This window comes from Pogoniulus pusillus, chromosome 15 (assembly GCF_015220805.1).
Source record: "Pogoniulus pusillus isolate bPogPus1 chromosome 15, bPogPus1.pri, whole genome shotgun sequence".
Classification (NCBI taxonomy): domain Eukaryota; kingdom Metazoa; phylum Chordata; class Aves; order Piciformes; family Lybiidae; genus Pogoniulus; species Pogoniulus pusillus.
In genome coordinates this window covers 19,581,075-19,594,383 of record NC_087278.1, presented here as the reverse complement: position 1 = coordinate 19,594,383, position 13,309 = coordinate 19,581,075, and the positions used below count along the sequence as shown (strand labels likewise).

Here is a 13,309-nt window from a genome sequence, read left to right as displayed (position 1 = left end):
CATGAAGAGAAGTGCAAAAAGAGCCTCACTGATTTTAAAAGCAATTTAGATTACAAACCGGCAGGAAAACACACATTAGCCAGAACACAGTGCAGGCATTTGCAGTGCTGAAAGCCACTGACTGAAGAGCACAGACAGTCATAAAAAGAGAGGGTTTAGAACTGGGACAAGTGCAGAAGTGTTTTGTCCCCACTGCCCATTGTGTTTAGTGAGGCTCAGAACACAAGCACGTAGAGAACTTGTATTGTAAACCTAGGGCTGAAGGTCAGTATTTCAGAGGATGGTTTGGATTGGAAGGGACCTCTAAAGGTCAGCCAGTCCAACCCCCTCTGCAGGGAGGGATATCCTCAACTAGATCAGGCTGCCCAAAGCTCTGTCAAGCCTCACCTTGAATATTTGGAACACAAACCCTCTGAGGAGAGGCTGAGGGAGCTGGGGGTGTGCAGCCTGCAGCAGAGGAGGCTCAGGGCAGACCTCATTGCTGGCTACAACTCCCTGAAGGGAGGCTGTAGCCAGGTGGGGTTGGTCTCTTCTGCCAGGCAAGCAGCAACAGAAGAAGGGGACACAGTCTCAAGTTGTGGCAGGGGAGGTCTAGGCTGGATGTTAGGAGGAAGTTGTTGGCAGAGAGAGTGATTGGCATTGGAATGGGCTGCCCAGGGAGGTGGTGGAGTTGCTGTCCCTGGCAGTGTTGGAGCAAAGCCTGGCTGGGGCACTTAGTGCCATGGTCTGGTTGCTTGGCCAGGGCTGGGTGCTAGGTTGGGCTGGCTGAGCTTGGAGCTCTCTTCCAACCTGGTCGACTCTATGATCTCCAGAGCTGGGGCTCCAACCACCACCCTGGGCAACCTGTTCCAGTGTTCCACTACTCTCACGGCAAAGAACTTGCTCCTAACACCCGATGTAAATCTGCTCTGCTCCACTTTGAAGCTGTTGCCTCTTGTCCTGTCTCTGCAGGCCTTTCTGCCCCCACCCTGCTGGCAGAGCCCTGCAGCAGCAGAAGGCCCCCGTTGGGCGCCAGGACAAGCGCTTCTCCGGGCACAGGGGCTCGGGGAGCTGAAGGGGTGAGCAAAGCACACAGCAACGGCAGCAACGCTCCTCTTGCTTCTGAGCCACACTTACGGTCCACAGGAATCTGCTTCTGCCTCTGTGTGTCTCGCACCAGGCTGCCGCCGCTGTCGCTGGAGGTGCTGCTCTGGCGGCTGAGGGCTGCCGGCGCCTTGGGCAGCGCAACCGCCGCCGGCGCTGGGGCGCTGGGAGGCAGGGGCACAGCCACGGGCACAGGAGCGGGTGTCGGAGGCGGCGAAGGAGTAGCAGGAACTGGTTCAGGCTGCTTTGCAACGTAGTCTGTCCTCTGTTTCTAAAGGGGTGCAGAGAGACTTCAGTCTGACAACAAACCTTAGGGAAGACATCAGCCAAGCTCCTCAGAATGACAGAAGCACTCAGGGTTGGAAGGCACCACGAGGAGCATGCAGTTCCACTCCCCTGCCATGGGCAGGCATGTTGAGATGCTTTGCACCGACTGATCTCATGTAGCACCCCAAAACATCTGACTTGCCCAGGTATGGCTCCAGATTTTGACAAAACTCCATTTGGCATCCAAGTCTGGCATCAATTTCCTTCCCTGCTGGACACAAGATTCGTGGCAGTGGCATCACCTGAAGCATGTTGTTCTTTCAAGCTATGACTCCTACAAATGAAACTGTTCCTAATCCCAAACTTCCACCCCCTGGGGCTTTTTAACTCCTTCCAACATCTTTGATTTGTTGGACTTTTCCAGCATAAAAAAAGGTCTATTTCAGATGTGTCCAAAAGCAGTGAAAATTTAACCTAGCCAGCCACACCTAAGCCTGCCTAAGGGTGTAAGTGACAAACAGCACTGGCGTTGAGTAACATTGTTCCTACAACTGCAGCCACCCTTGGAGAGGTTCCTGTTCCCCCTACTCAAACCCAGTTGTGCCCTTTCAGCTATTTGTGTGGTCACTTTATTAAAGAAAGCCAAACTCAACCATTCTTGGTATAGAATCATAGAACCAGCCAGCCTGGAAGAGACCTCCAAGCTCAGCCAGTCCAACCTAGCACCCAGCCCTGGCCAAGCAACCAGACCATGGCACTAAGTGCCCCAGCCAGGCTTGGCTTCAACACCTCCAAATACAACAACTCCACCACCTCCCTGGGCAGCCCATTCCAATGCTAATCACTCTCTCTGCCAACAACTTCCTCCTGACATCCAGCCTGGATCTCCCCTGGCACAGCTTGAGACTCTGTCCCCTTGTTCTGTTGCTGCTTGCCTGGCAGAAGAGACCAACCCCACCTGAGTGCAACTTCAGATAGCTGCAGACAGCAATGAGCTCTGCCCTGAGCCTCCTCTGCTGCAGGCTGCACACCCCCAGCTCCCTCAGCCTCTCCTCACAGGGCTGTGCTCCAGGCCCCTCCCCAGCCTTGCTGCCTTTCTCTGGACGCCTTCCAGCACCTCAACATCTCTCTTGAACTGAGGAGCCCAGAACTGGACACAGAATAGGGCAGTGCAGTGTTCTAGCACCATGCAAATTCCCTTGCTGCTCGTCACTACCTAGCAGGTCTCCCAAGAATAATTCTGGAGAAGAATTTATTTCCCCCCTTGGCATTTGGAATGGCATCAGTTACTGGAATCCTCATGTTTCCCCTAGACCATCCCAATGACAGCCAGGTCCAGAAGCTCACAAGCAACCTATGCAGCCCTTTTTGTTTGAACCATTCAAACTCCACCTCTCACTGTTTTTTAAGTGCTCCCCCCCCCTGCAGTTTTGGGCTAACATAGTTTGAAAGTCTCATATGGAAGTTTGTTTGCTCAAGAGATTCCTCATTGCTCAGTTATGAGAAGTCTGCTTGGTTTTGTGTGGAAATAGATGAGTACATTCCCCAGATTCATTGCTCCTTCCTGAAATACCCTTCCCTGTTTCCTTTGAGGCAGAGGCTTTATTGCAGATCAAGGAGGGAAAGAAATGCAGGAACCATAGGTTAGAACCTGAGCAGCAGATCAATGTCCTGACCTCAATCCCAGGCAACAGAGCAAGGGGGACACAGCCTCAAGCTGTGCCAGGGCAGGTTTAGGCTGGATGTTAGGAGGAAGTTGTTGGCAGAGAGAGTGATTGGCATTGGAATGGGCTGCCCAGGGAGGTGGTGGAGTTGCCATGCCTGGAGGTGTTGAAGTCAAGCCTGGCTGGGGCACTTAGTGCCATGGTCTGGTTGAGTGGCCAGGGCTGGGTGCTAGGCTGGGCTGGCTGAGCTTGGAGCTCTCTTCCAACCTGCCTGATTCTATGATTCTAATCTAGCTTTCATTAAATGTCTACAGCTGCCCTTCTGTGGGTATCCCCAGCACCTAGATGCCAGAGGTGGTGTTTTGTAGTGCATGTAAACTGGGACCATTGCAGCCACCCCATGCTGAGTTACACCTGCAGAACACTTATCCCATCAGCTCCCATGGCCACACAGTTAAGTCTAGGAAAAAATGCTTTTGTTTCCCTTCATTTTTCACTTGTGCAGGCAGCTGCTGACAGCAGTGTGCCCCTGGGGCCTTGGCATCCTGGGGTGCATTCAGAAAAGCATGGCCAGCAAATCAAGGAAGGTTCTCCTCCACCTCTGCTCTGCCCTAGTGAGACCTCACCTGCGATGCTGCATCCAGTTCTGGGCTCCCCAGTTCAGGAGGGGCAGGGATCTACTGGAGAGAGCACAGGGGAGGGCTGCAAGGATGCTGAAGGGACTGGAGCACTGCCTGAGGAGGAAAGGCTGGGAGCCCTGGGGCTGCAGAGGAGAAGGCTGAGAGGGGATCTGAGCAATGTCTCTCAATATCTGAGGGCTGGGGGTCGGGAAGGAAGGGACAGAGACAGCCTCTGCTCACTTGTGCCCTGGGATAGGACAAGGGGCAAGGGATGGAAACTCCTGCACAGGAAGTTCCACCTCAGCATGAGGGAAAACTTCTTTACTGTAAGGGTGACAGAGCATTGGGACAGGCTGCCCAGAGAGGCTGTGGAGTCTCCTTCTCTGAAGACTTTCAAGCCCCATCTGGATGTGTTCCTCTGTGACCTGTGATAGATTGTGTGGTCCTGCTGTGGCAGGGGGGTTGGACTGGATGATCTTTTTGGGTCCTGCTCTGACGGGGGGGTTGGACTCAAAGACCTCCAGAGGTCCCTTTCAACCCCTAACATCCTGTGACCCTGTGAAGCAAAGACTCTTGCAATACATTCCCCGTTAAACCTTTTCAGTTTGTGGATTGTTTGTTCTTTTTCACCCCTTAGGCATGATTCATCTCAGTCGTTTTGTGTCTGTCTTGTGCAGCGCATTGTGGGGAAATGAAAGCAGATTAATGTCTCCTATGATTGACTTCTCTCTATTCTACTACTTCAGTGTTAAGACAATAAATGCCTTTTTAAATGCCAAATGCCAAGAGAAGTGAAATGCATCATGTAAGATAGAGGGCAAGCAGAATGATGTGCATTTCAGCAACCTGTCCTTTGGTGGAAAGGCAAACAGTAAACAACCAGCACTTTGTGCTGTAGCTGGAGGCACTTTGGGATATCCAAACATCTTCTTGATGAATTAGAAGCTTTCACAGCCATTAAAATGTTCTAATGATATTTAGACTTTTCAAAGTCTTATTCACAGGTTCCAGTTGCCAGCTTCCTATCCCCTGCTGCATGCCCCTTCCTAAACAGCAGGCAAGGGAAAAGCAGAGAAGAGTCATCACAAACCAAGGCATCGACTGCACACCACCGCAAGCACCACCCAGAGTAAGTGAGAGCTAAACACTACACGTAGGTCTCAGCAGGTGCTGCTGATGTTGTTCTAAACACATGTAGCACTGCAGCCACGAGCCTCCTTGAAACAGCTTTGCTGGAGGTCACAACAAAGACTGGAAGCAAAGCTAAAATTCCACATTTACTGAAGAAACTACACTGAAACATGCTCCAGCTGTGGTTGAAGAGTGGCCAAAAGCCATTACCCATCAGAAGCACATTTAACATTTCTGGGTTGGGTTATATTTCTGGTAAAAGACTTCTCTTTTTAACTGCAGATCTTCAGAGGACATCCACACATTGATGCCATCACTTCTGTGCCTTGCCACAAACAACAAAAAGCATGCACTACAGAGTCGGGTGGCTACAGACTCCAGCAGACTACTTGTTGAGGTTCAGGGTCAGAAGAGTAATGTTGTTACCTCGGAAAGTTCTCCTAGCAATTGCTGTGAGGAAAACGGAGTAAATCAGCATCAAACGGTGTGCTTAGAAAGGTACCAAGCAGCTGCCCCATGCATCACTCCTGCGGTTAGAAAGGTACCAAGCAGCTGCCCCATGCATCACTCCTGCGGTGAGAAAGGTACCAAGCAGCTGCCCCCCCATGCATCACTCCTGCGGTTAGAAAGGTACCAAGCAGCTGCCCCATGCAGCGCCCCTAAAATTCCACACACATCAGCAACTTAAAGGACCGTCAGTGCTAGTAATTACCTCTTCTTACTCACAAAGCAACTCATTTAGTGAGTTAATCTCATTCCTTCTGCTGCATAATGAACAGAGCATTGGCTACAAAACACACCTAGGGGACACCCTATCAGCAGCGAGCTCTTCTCAGAGCACCTACCCAGGCAAGAGACTGAGAAAGAGGTTTAACAAGAAACAAAACCCAAACGAAAACCTGAGAAGAATGAGAACACAGAGAACAGCTGCAGCTGTGTGACACGAACGATCAAGTCACAGGATGCACAAAAGAACCTGAAACTCATTTATTTTAGCTTGCAAAACGTTGTCTAGCTTAGAAAATGAGGCACTGCTGACAGAGTTGGACCTGCTCAGTTGCTGACAGCCCTAACAACAATTCTGGGTTTTGGTTTTCCTCCTTCCTCATAGTTTTAAGTTAAAAGAATAAACTTGCAACTTAGCCTGGGGAAGAGGAGGCTCAGGGCAGACCTCACTGCTGTCTATAACTACATGAAAGGAGGCTGTAGCCAGGTGGGGTTGGGCTCTTCTGCCAGGCAAGCAGCAACAGAACAAGAGGACACAGTCTCAGGCTTGATATTAGGAGGAAGTTGTTGGCAGAGAGAGTGATTGGCATTGGAATGGGCTGCCCAGGGAGGTGGTGGAGTTGCTGTGCCTGGAGGTGTTGAAGCTAAGCCTGGCTGGGGCACTTAGTGCCATGGTCTGGTTGCTTGGCCAGGGCTGGGTGCTAGGTTGGGCTGGCTGAGCTTGGAGGTCTCTTCCAACCTGGGTGATTCTATGATTCAGGACTTCATATACATCACTGATAACTGCCTCACCTCACACAGGGCATCATGAGATTAATTAACATGCCCACCAAGATTATAGAATCATAGAATGGTTTAGGTTGGAAGGGACTTCAAAGCTCAGACAGTTCCAGCTCCCTGCCAGAGGCAGTGACACCTCTCACTAGAACAGGCTCAAGGCCTCATCCAACCTGGCCTTGAACACCTCCAATGTTTAACTGCCTGTGCTGTAGCTTCCATCCCTTGCCCCTTGTCCTAGCCCAGGGCACAAGTGAGCAGAGGCTGTCCCTGTCCCTTCCTTCCTGACCCTCAGCCCTCAGATATTGAGAGATATTTATTAGATCCCCTCTCAGCCTTCTCTGCAGACTAACCAGCCCCAGGGCTCTCAGCCTCTCCTCCTCAGGCAGTGCTCCTGTCCTTTCAGCATCCTTGCAGCCCTCCCCTGGACTCTCTCCAGTAGATCCCTGTCCCTCTTGAACTGGGGAGCCCAGAACTGGATGCAGCATCGCAGGTGAGGTCTCACTAGGGCAGAGCAGAGTGGTGGGTGAGGAGAACCTCCCTCCATCTGCTGGCTCACACTCTTCTGAATGCAAGCCAAGAGGCTGTTGGCCTTCTTGGCCACAAGGGCACATTGGTGTCCCCTGGTGAACCTGGTGTCCAGCAGCACTCCCAAAATCAAATGTAAGCTTCAGCCACTGTGAAGCTATTTAGGATCACAACAAACTAATTACACAGGACGCATGGAGCCCTTGCCAGGACATGTCAGCAGTACTGCTCTGAAGCTCACAGTGATGATTCTACCTGTAGCACTCCTGAGCATGCTCCTCTTCTCCTCTTCCCTCTGGCAGACACTTGGTTGATGTGGAAGCTGTCTGCATAACCCTGTTTATTTTCATAGCAGCGCTGTGGGACACTGCTGCTGTTTCAGAGAGAAAGGAGGCATTGAAGGCAGGACTGCCTTGCCCCAGGTCACACAGCAGAGCTTGTGGCTAGAGCAGGAAATGGAAGTGGCTCCTACCAGTGCCTCTGCCAGCCCTGGAAAACAAGCAGGCTCAGTGCCTGCTGCTGGGCAGCTTTTACCCCTCAGGCATCTTTAGTTTCTGAAGGACTGCTTTCAAAGCAGCCTTTCTGCTGCCCTGAGCCAGAGAGAAGTCTTGTGTACAGGGTCAGCCTATTTACAGACTAATGGCCAGGTGACTAAAGGATGGTGTTTGGGATGAGACTGAACAAGGCCAAGGGCAGGGTTCTACACTTTGGCCATAACAGCCCCAAGCAGTGCTACAGGCTGGGGACAGAGTGGCTGAGAGCAGCCAGGCAGAGAGGGGGCTGGGGCTGGTAGAGAGGAGCTGCAGAGGAGGCAGCAGTGTGCCCAGGTGGGCAGCAGAGCCAATGGCATCCTGGGCTGGCTCAGGAGCAGTGTGGGCAGCAGGATCAGGGAGGTTCTTCTGCCCCTGTGCTCAGCACTGCTCAGGCCACACCTGAAGTGCTGTGTCCAGTTCTGGGCTCCTCAGTTCAAGAGAGATGTTGAGGTGCTGGAAGGTGTTGAGAGAAGGGCAGCAAGGCTGGGGAGGGGCCTGGTGCAGAGCCCTGTGAGGAGAGGCTGAGGGAGCTGGGGGTGTGCAGCCTGCAGAAGAGGAGGCTCAGGGCAGAGCTCATTGCTGCCTACAACTACCTGAAGGGAGGCTGTAGCCAGGTGGGTTTGGGCTCTTCTGCCAGGCAAGCAGCAACAGAAGAAGGGGACACAGTGTGAAGTTGTGCCAGGGTAGGTCTAGGCTGGATGTTAGGAGGAAGTTGTTGGCAGAGAGAGTGATTGGCATTGGAATGGGCTGCCCAGGGAGGTGGTGGAGTGGCTGTGCCTGGAGGTGTTGAAGCCAAGCCTGGCTGGGGCACTTAGTGCCATGGTCTGGTTGATTGGCCAGGGCTGGGTGCTAGGTTGGACTGGATGAGCTTGGAGGTCTCTTCCAACCTGGGTGATTCTGTGATTCTAACCCCTAACATCCTGTGATCCTGCAAACAAGAGACAGTAGAGAACAACCTGCCAGAGGGCAAAGAAACAAAGTTATCTTAAATCTTGCTCTCTGACCCTAATTTTCACAGGTCCACAAAGAGTGCTTTGTGAAAATGATTACTTATTTCAAGCAGAAATCTGCAGTGCCTTGAAGGATACTGAAAGAACCCCACTCAAAAGTGGGCTTGGTCTAGAGCATCTTTTGGGGTCACTTCCAACCTTCCTATCCCCTGTCCTTCTATGCTGATTCTGTGAGGTGTACTCAGCCTGCCCAGGATTCGTTGGCAAATTCCAAGCAGACAAAATGATATGCAATGAAACATTTAACAGGTCAGCTCTTTAAATCAGGATGCTCAGCACTCAGGATGCTGCATGCTGCACCTGAGACAGGCAAAAGCCATGTTCAGTTTAGAATGAGCTCATGCAATACAGCAAAATACTTAGGGGGAGGAAATAAGTCAGAAACAGTCTGCTGCAAGCCCACCAAGCTGAAGACTGCCAATGGTGTGCCAGAAAGAGCACAGGACCTGTTCCTCAAGAGGTTTTCCATAGCCGTGGTGAAACTGGAAACACTGCAAAAGTTCTTCAGCATGAGGGTGCTGAGACACTGGAACACGTTGCCCAGGGAGGTGGTGAAAGCCTCATCCCTGGATGTTTTTAAGGCCAGATTGGATGTGGCTCTGGGCAACCTGATCTAGTGGTAAGTGCTCATGGCAGGGGGGATGGGACTGGATGATCCTCGAGATCTGTTTCAACCCTGACAGCTTTGTGGTTCTGTGAAAAGCTGCAGCTTTTATGGTATCTTTGCACAGATTCACAGAATCAGGCAGGTTGGAAGAGACCTCCAAGCTCAGCCAGCCCAACCTAGCATCAACCAGAGCATGGCACTAAGTGCCTCATCCAGTCTTCTTGAACACCACCAGGCACGGTGACTCCACCACCTCCCTGGGCAGCCCATTCCAATGCCAATCACTCTCTCTGACAACAACTTCCTCCTAACATCCAGCCTAGACCTGCTCTGGCACAACTTGAGACTGTGTCCCCTTCTTCTGCTGCTGGTTTGTCCATCACCACAACACCTTTGCCTGGGACTCTGAGGTGAGTCTGTAGCAGAAACAGCCAACAGCATTTGGCACTTCTCATTTTGCAGTCGTTGGCTACAGTGTGTAGGCAGAAGGGATAAAAATGAAACTTCAGGCTTCAGCAGAAGTTTGGTTTTCATCTGGACTGAAAAATCCATAGTCAAGCCTGGAATTCCTGCTTAAACCAAAGCTGTTTGCCTAACCTTTCAAAACAGTAAGGTGTGAAAGAGAAGAAACCAGTCTTGGAAAACACAATCTCTTGTTTCATGAGTTGCTGACCCACTTCAGCGTTGTCTGAAAATACATGTGGCAGCTTTATCCTCTATATCCTAACTCAGGTGGGCAATGGCACTGATGTTAAGAGTTGGTTTAGTAGTTTTTTTTGGACACTCTAATCCTGTTGGATGTACAAAAGAAAAAACAACGGAAAAAAACCTCCAAATTAATTCCACATTGAAAGATGAAAGGAAAAAAATCCCAGAAGTAGGTTGGAAGAATGCAGTGCTACTGATGCACAGGCACAGCAGCTGCATACTGCCTGCTCTGTAAACTCCATAGAGTCACAGAATCACTCAGGGTGGGAAGGGACCACAAGGATCAGCCAGTTCCAACCCCCCTGCCATGCCCAGGGACACCCTACCCTAGAGCAGGCTGCACACAGCCTCCGCCAGCCTGGCCTCAAACACCTCCAGCCATGGGGCCTCATCCACCTCCCTGGGCAACCCATGCCAGCCTCTCACTGCTCTCATGCTCAACAACTTCCTCCTCACAGCCAGGCTGAATCTCCCCACCTCCAGTTTTGCTCCATTCCCCCCACTCCTGGCACTCCCTGACAGCCTCAAAAGTCCCTCCCCAGCTTTTTTGTGGCCCACTTCAGATGCTGGAAGGCCACAAGAAGGTCACCTGGGAGCCTCCTCTGCTCCAGCCTGCACAGCCCCAACTCTTTCAGTCTGTGCTCACAGCAGAGCTGCTGCAGCCTCTGAGCATCCTCCTGGCCCTGCTCTGGACACTCTCCAGCATCTCCACAGCCCTCTTGTCCCAGGGGCTCCAGAACTGGGTGCAGTACTCCAGGTGGGGTCTCAGCAGAGCACAGCAGAGGGGGAGAATCACCTCCCTGGCCCTGCTGGCCACACTTCTGCTGCTGCAGCCCAGGCTCTGCTTGGCTTTCTGGGCTGCAGGTGCACACTGCTGGCTCATGCTGAGCTTCTCCTCCAGCAGCACCCCCAAGTCCCTCTCCTCAGGGCTGCTCTCCAGCCACTCACTGCCCAGCCTGGATTTGTGCAGCTGCAGGACCTTGCACTTGGTCTTGTTGAACGTCATGAGGTTGGCTTGTGCCCACCTCTGCAGCCTGTCCAGGTCCCTCTGGATGGATCCCTGCCCTCTAGCCTGTCTGCTGCACCACACAGCTCGGTTTGGGCAGCAAACTTGCTTTCCAGAGCAAAGACATCCATTTGTTAAGGAATGCAAACCAGCAATAATTACATCAAGACCAAACCAGAGACACACAGAGACAGGGGGGGAAATAATACAGAGAAATAATACAGAGCATTCACTCTCCTAGGAGAAACAAAGATCACCCTACCTTAAACAATTCAAACTCCTTCTTTGGCATCAACAGCTATCAATCCACAAAGGATATTTGCAATTGAAATAAAGACATACACAGCCATTAGGGTCAACATTAGCACCTCTGAGCAAATGAGCAGGATATAAAACCCACCCAGCAACCCTTCAGGGCTTTTGGTCCTGACTCTAGCAACTTCCCTCTCACCTTAGACTTGATGCTAATGCAGAAAGGAGCCTCGGGCTGCACGATTTTGGACACACGGGAGGTATTTTAGCCTTGCTGGGGATCTCTTGCTCCTACACACACACACACAAGCACTTCAGAAGGATGTTCTGCTCCCAGGAGCAGGCATTACCTGGATGGTGCGGGTGTAGGCAGGCTCTGGCCATCCTAGACCACCTTCTTGACTCCTCAGAGGGTCCAGAATGTTGTTTGGCACAAAGCCTGTGCTGCCACTTCTGTTCTGGACTTTCCACCACTGCTTCCTGTCATCCAGAATCTGAAATCATTTGGTTAGTCACATATTGATCAACTGCACGTTTTTAACCTGCTTTTGCCAGCACCTCATCTCTGCATCAGCTCAAACCAGAGCTGGGACAGGTTCTGACACTGCCAAAGGGTGGCACAAATGTGTCTAAGGGAGGCTCTGAGAGTGCCAAAGGGACTGGCACAAATGTGCCCAAGGGAGGCTCTGAGAGTGCCAAAGGGACTGGCACAAATGTGCCCAAGGGAGGCTCTGAGAGTGCCAAAGGGACTGGCACAAATGTGCCCAAGAGAGGCTCTGAGAGTGCCAAAGGGACTGGCACAAATATTCTAAGGGAGGTTCTGAGAGTGCCAAAGGGACTGGCACAAATATTCTAAGGGAGGCTCTGAGAGTGCCAAAGGGACTGGCACAAATGTGCCCAAGGGAGGCTCTGAGAGTGCCAAAGGGAGTGGCACAAATGTTCTAAGAGAGGTTCTGAGAGTGCCAAAGGGAGTGGCACAAATGTTCTAAGGGAGGTTCTGAGAGTGCCAAAGGGACTGGCACAAATGTTCTAAGGGAGGTTCTGAGAGTGCCAAAGGGACTGGCACAAATGTGCCCAAGGGAGGCTCTGAGAGTGCCAAAGGGACTGGCACAGATGTGCCCAAGGGAGGCTCTGAGGGTGCCAAAGGGTGACACAAATGTTCTAAGGGAGGTTCTGAGAGTGCCAAAGGGACTGGCACAGATGTGCCCAAGGGAGGCCTGTAAGTCCCTCTGATTATCATTCAGGTCACTTGGTCAGACTGCACAGTTGTGGCCTTTTGAGCTGGATTTGAAGCTCCAACATAAATAATTAGGAGCAGAGAAACCTCAAAGTGGAAGAGCACTGCAGGCTCTGAGTGGAGAGGTGAACACTGCAGGGACAGGCCATAAAATGGGAACAGTGGATAAGTTAATGTCCTCTCAAGTGGATAAGTTAATATCCTCTCATTGGAGCAGCTTTATGCCTGGAAGCACAGCTTGTACCTGACCTTGCTGCTTCTGCTGCACCCTCTCCTGCCTTCCCCTGCTGCTGTTTTGGCTGCTGCCTGACTCCATCCCCATCTTCTCTAAGGTTACTCTGTTCTGTAATAGTTTATTCCCTCCACACTGTTCTATTTAAAGTGTAAAACTCCAATTTCATTTTTCTGGCTTTCCAAATTCTGAGTTGCAGTGGATTTGCTCTCTCTGGGGCAGGTTTACAATCAGTTACTGGAGGAGGCATCCACTCTAAGCCATCACAACGTTTCCAAACGTGGCTCTCAGGGAAGGGCATGGAAGAAAAGTGTGTAATCAACCTCTGTGAATTCAGATGTGTAGAGAAGACAGAGGAATGAAAGCCTAACACTTGTGCAGAGGATGGCAGCTCTACAAGCACCATGCTGCTGACAAAAGGAGTCACCAACCATCATTCCAGGAGAGCACAGATTGGGAGAGAGTGCACTTCTGGGGAAACAGGGAACTGGAGCAGGCTGCTCAGGAGAATCACAGAACTGCAGAGGTGGGAAGGGACCTCCAGAGCTCATCCAGTCCAACCCCTCTGCCAGAGCAGGATCCCCTAGGGTAGTTCACATAGGAACGCATCCAGGTGGGGTTTGAAAGGCTCCAGAGGAGGAGACTCCACAACCTCTCTGGGCAGCCTGCTCCAGGGCTCTGTCACCCTCACTGGAAAGAAGTTTCTCCTCGTGCTGAGCTGAAACCTTCTATGTTCCTGCTATCTGACTACCTGTTGTGCAGTCTCACACATCTCTGCTCTCAGGACACCATTTCCTGCAGAAGAGCAGAGTCTTCCACTACAGCCCCTGTGCACACACAGAGCCTTTGCCAGAGACACTTACTTAAATACCACTAAACAAGGCTTTTAAAGGCAACCCCAGAGAAGACAGGAGAGACACAAAATGCT

General features: G+C 51.5%; 1 protein-coding gene across 14 annotated transcripts in view; it reads right to left on the bottom strand.

Annotated features, from left to right (window-relative positions):
• EPS8 (EGFR pathway substrate 8, signaling adaptor) overlaps positions 1 to 13,309 on the bottom strand; it is a 149,422-nt gene that overhangs the window by 11,861 nt on the left and 124,252 nt on the right. For 12 of the 14 annotated variants that reach the window (XM_064155604.1, XM_064155603.1, XM_064155613.1 and 9 more), the window contains 2 exons: positions 11,263 to 11,406; positions 1,117 to 1,354 (listed from right to left, as the gene is read on the bottom strand). In XM_064155604.1, the coding sequence (XP_064011674.1) occupies positions 1,117 to 1,354; positions 11,263 to 11,406 (382 nt within the window). Of the gene's footprint in view, positions 1 to 1,116; positions 1,355 to 4,378; positions 4,681 to 4,898; positions 5,216 to 11,262; positions 11,407 to 13,309 lie in introns of those variants that run through there. The other 2 variants (XM_064155615.1, XM_064155616.1) reach the window with 2 other exon arrangements.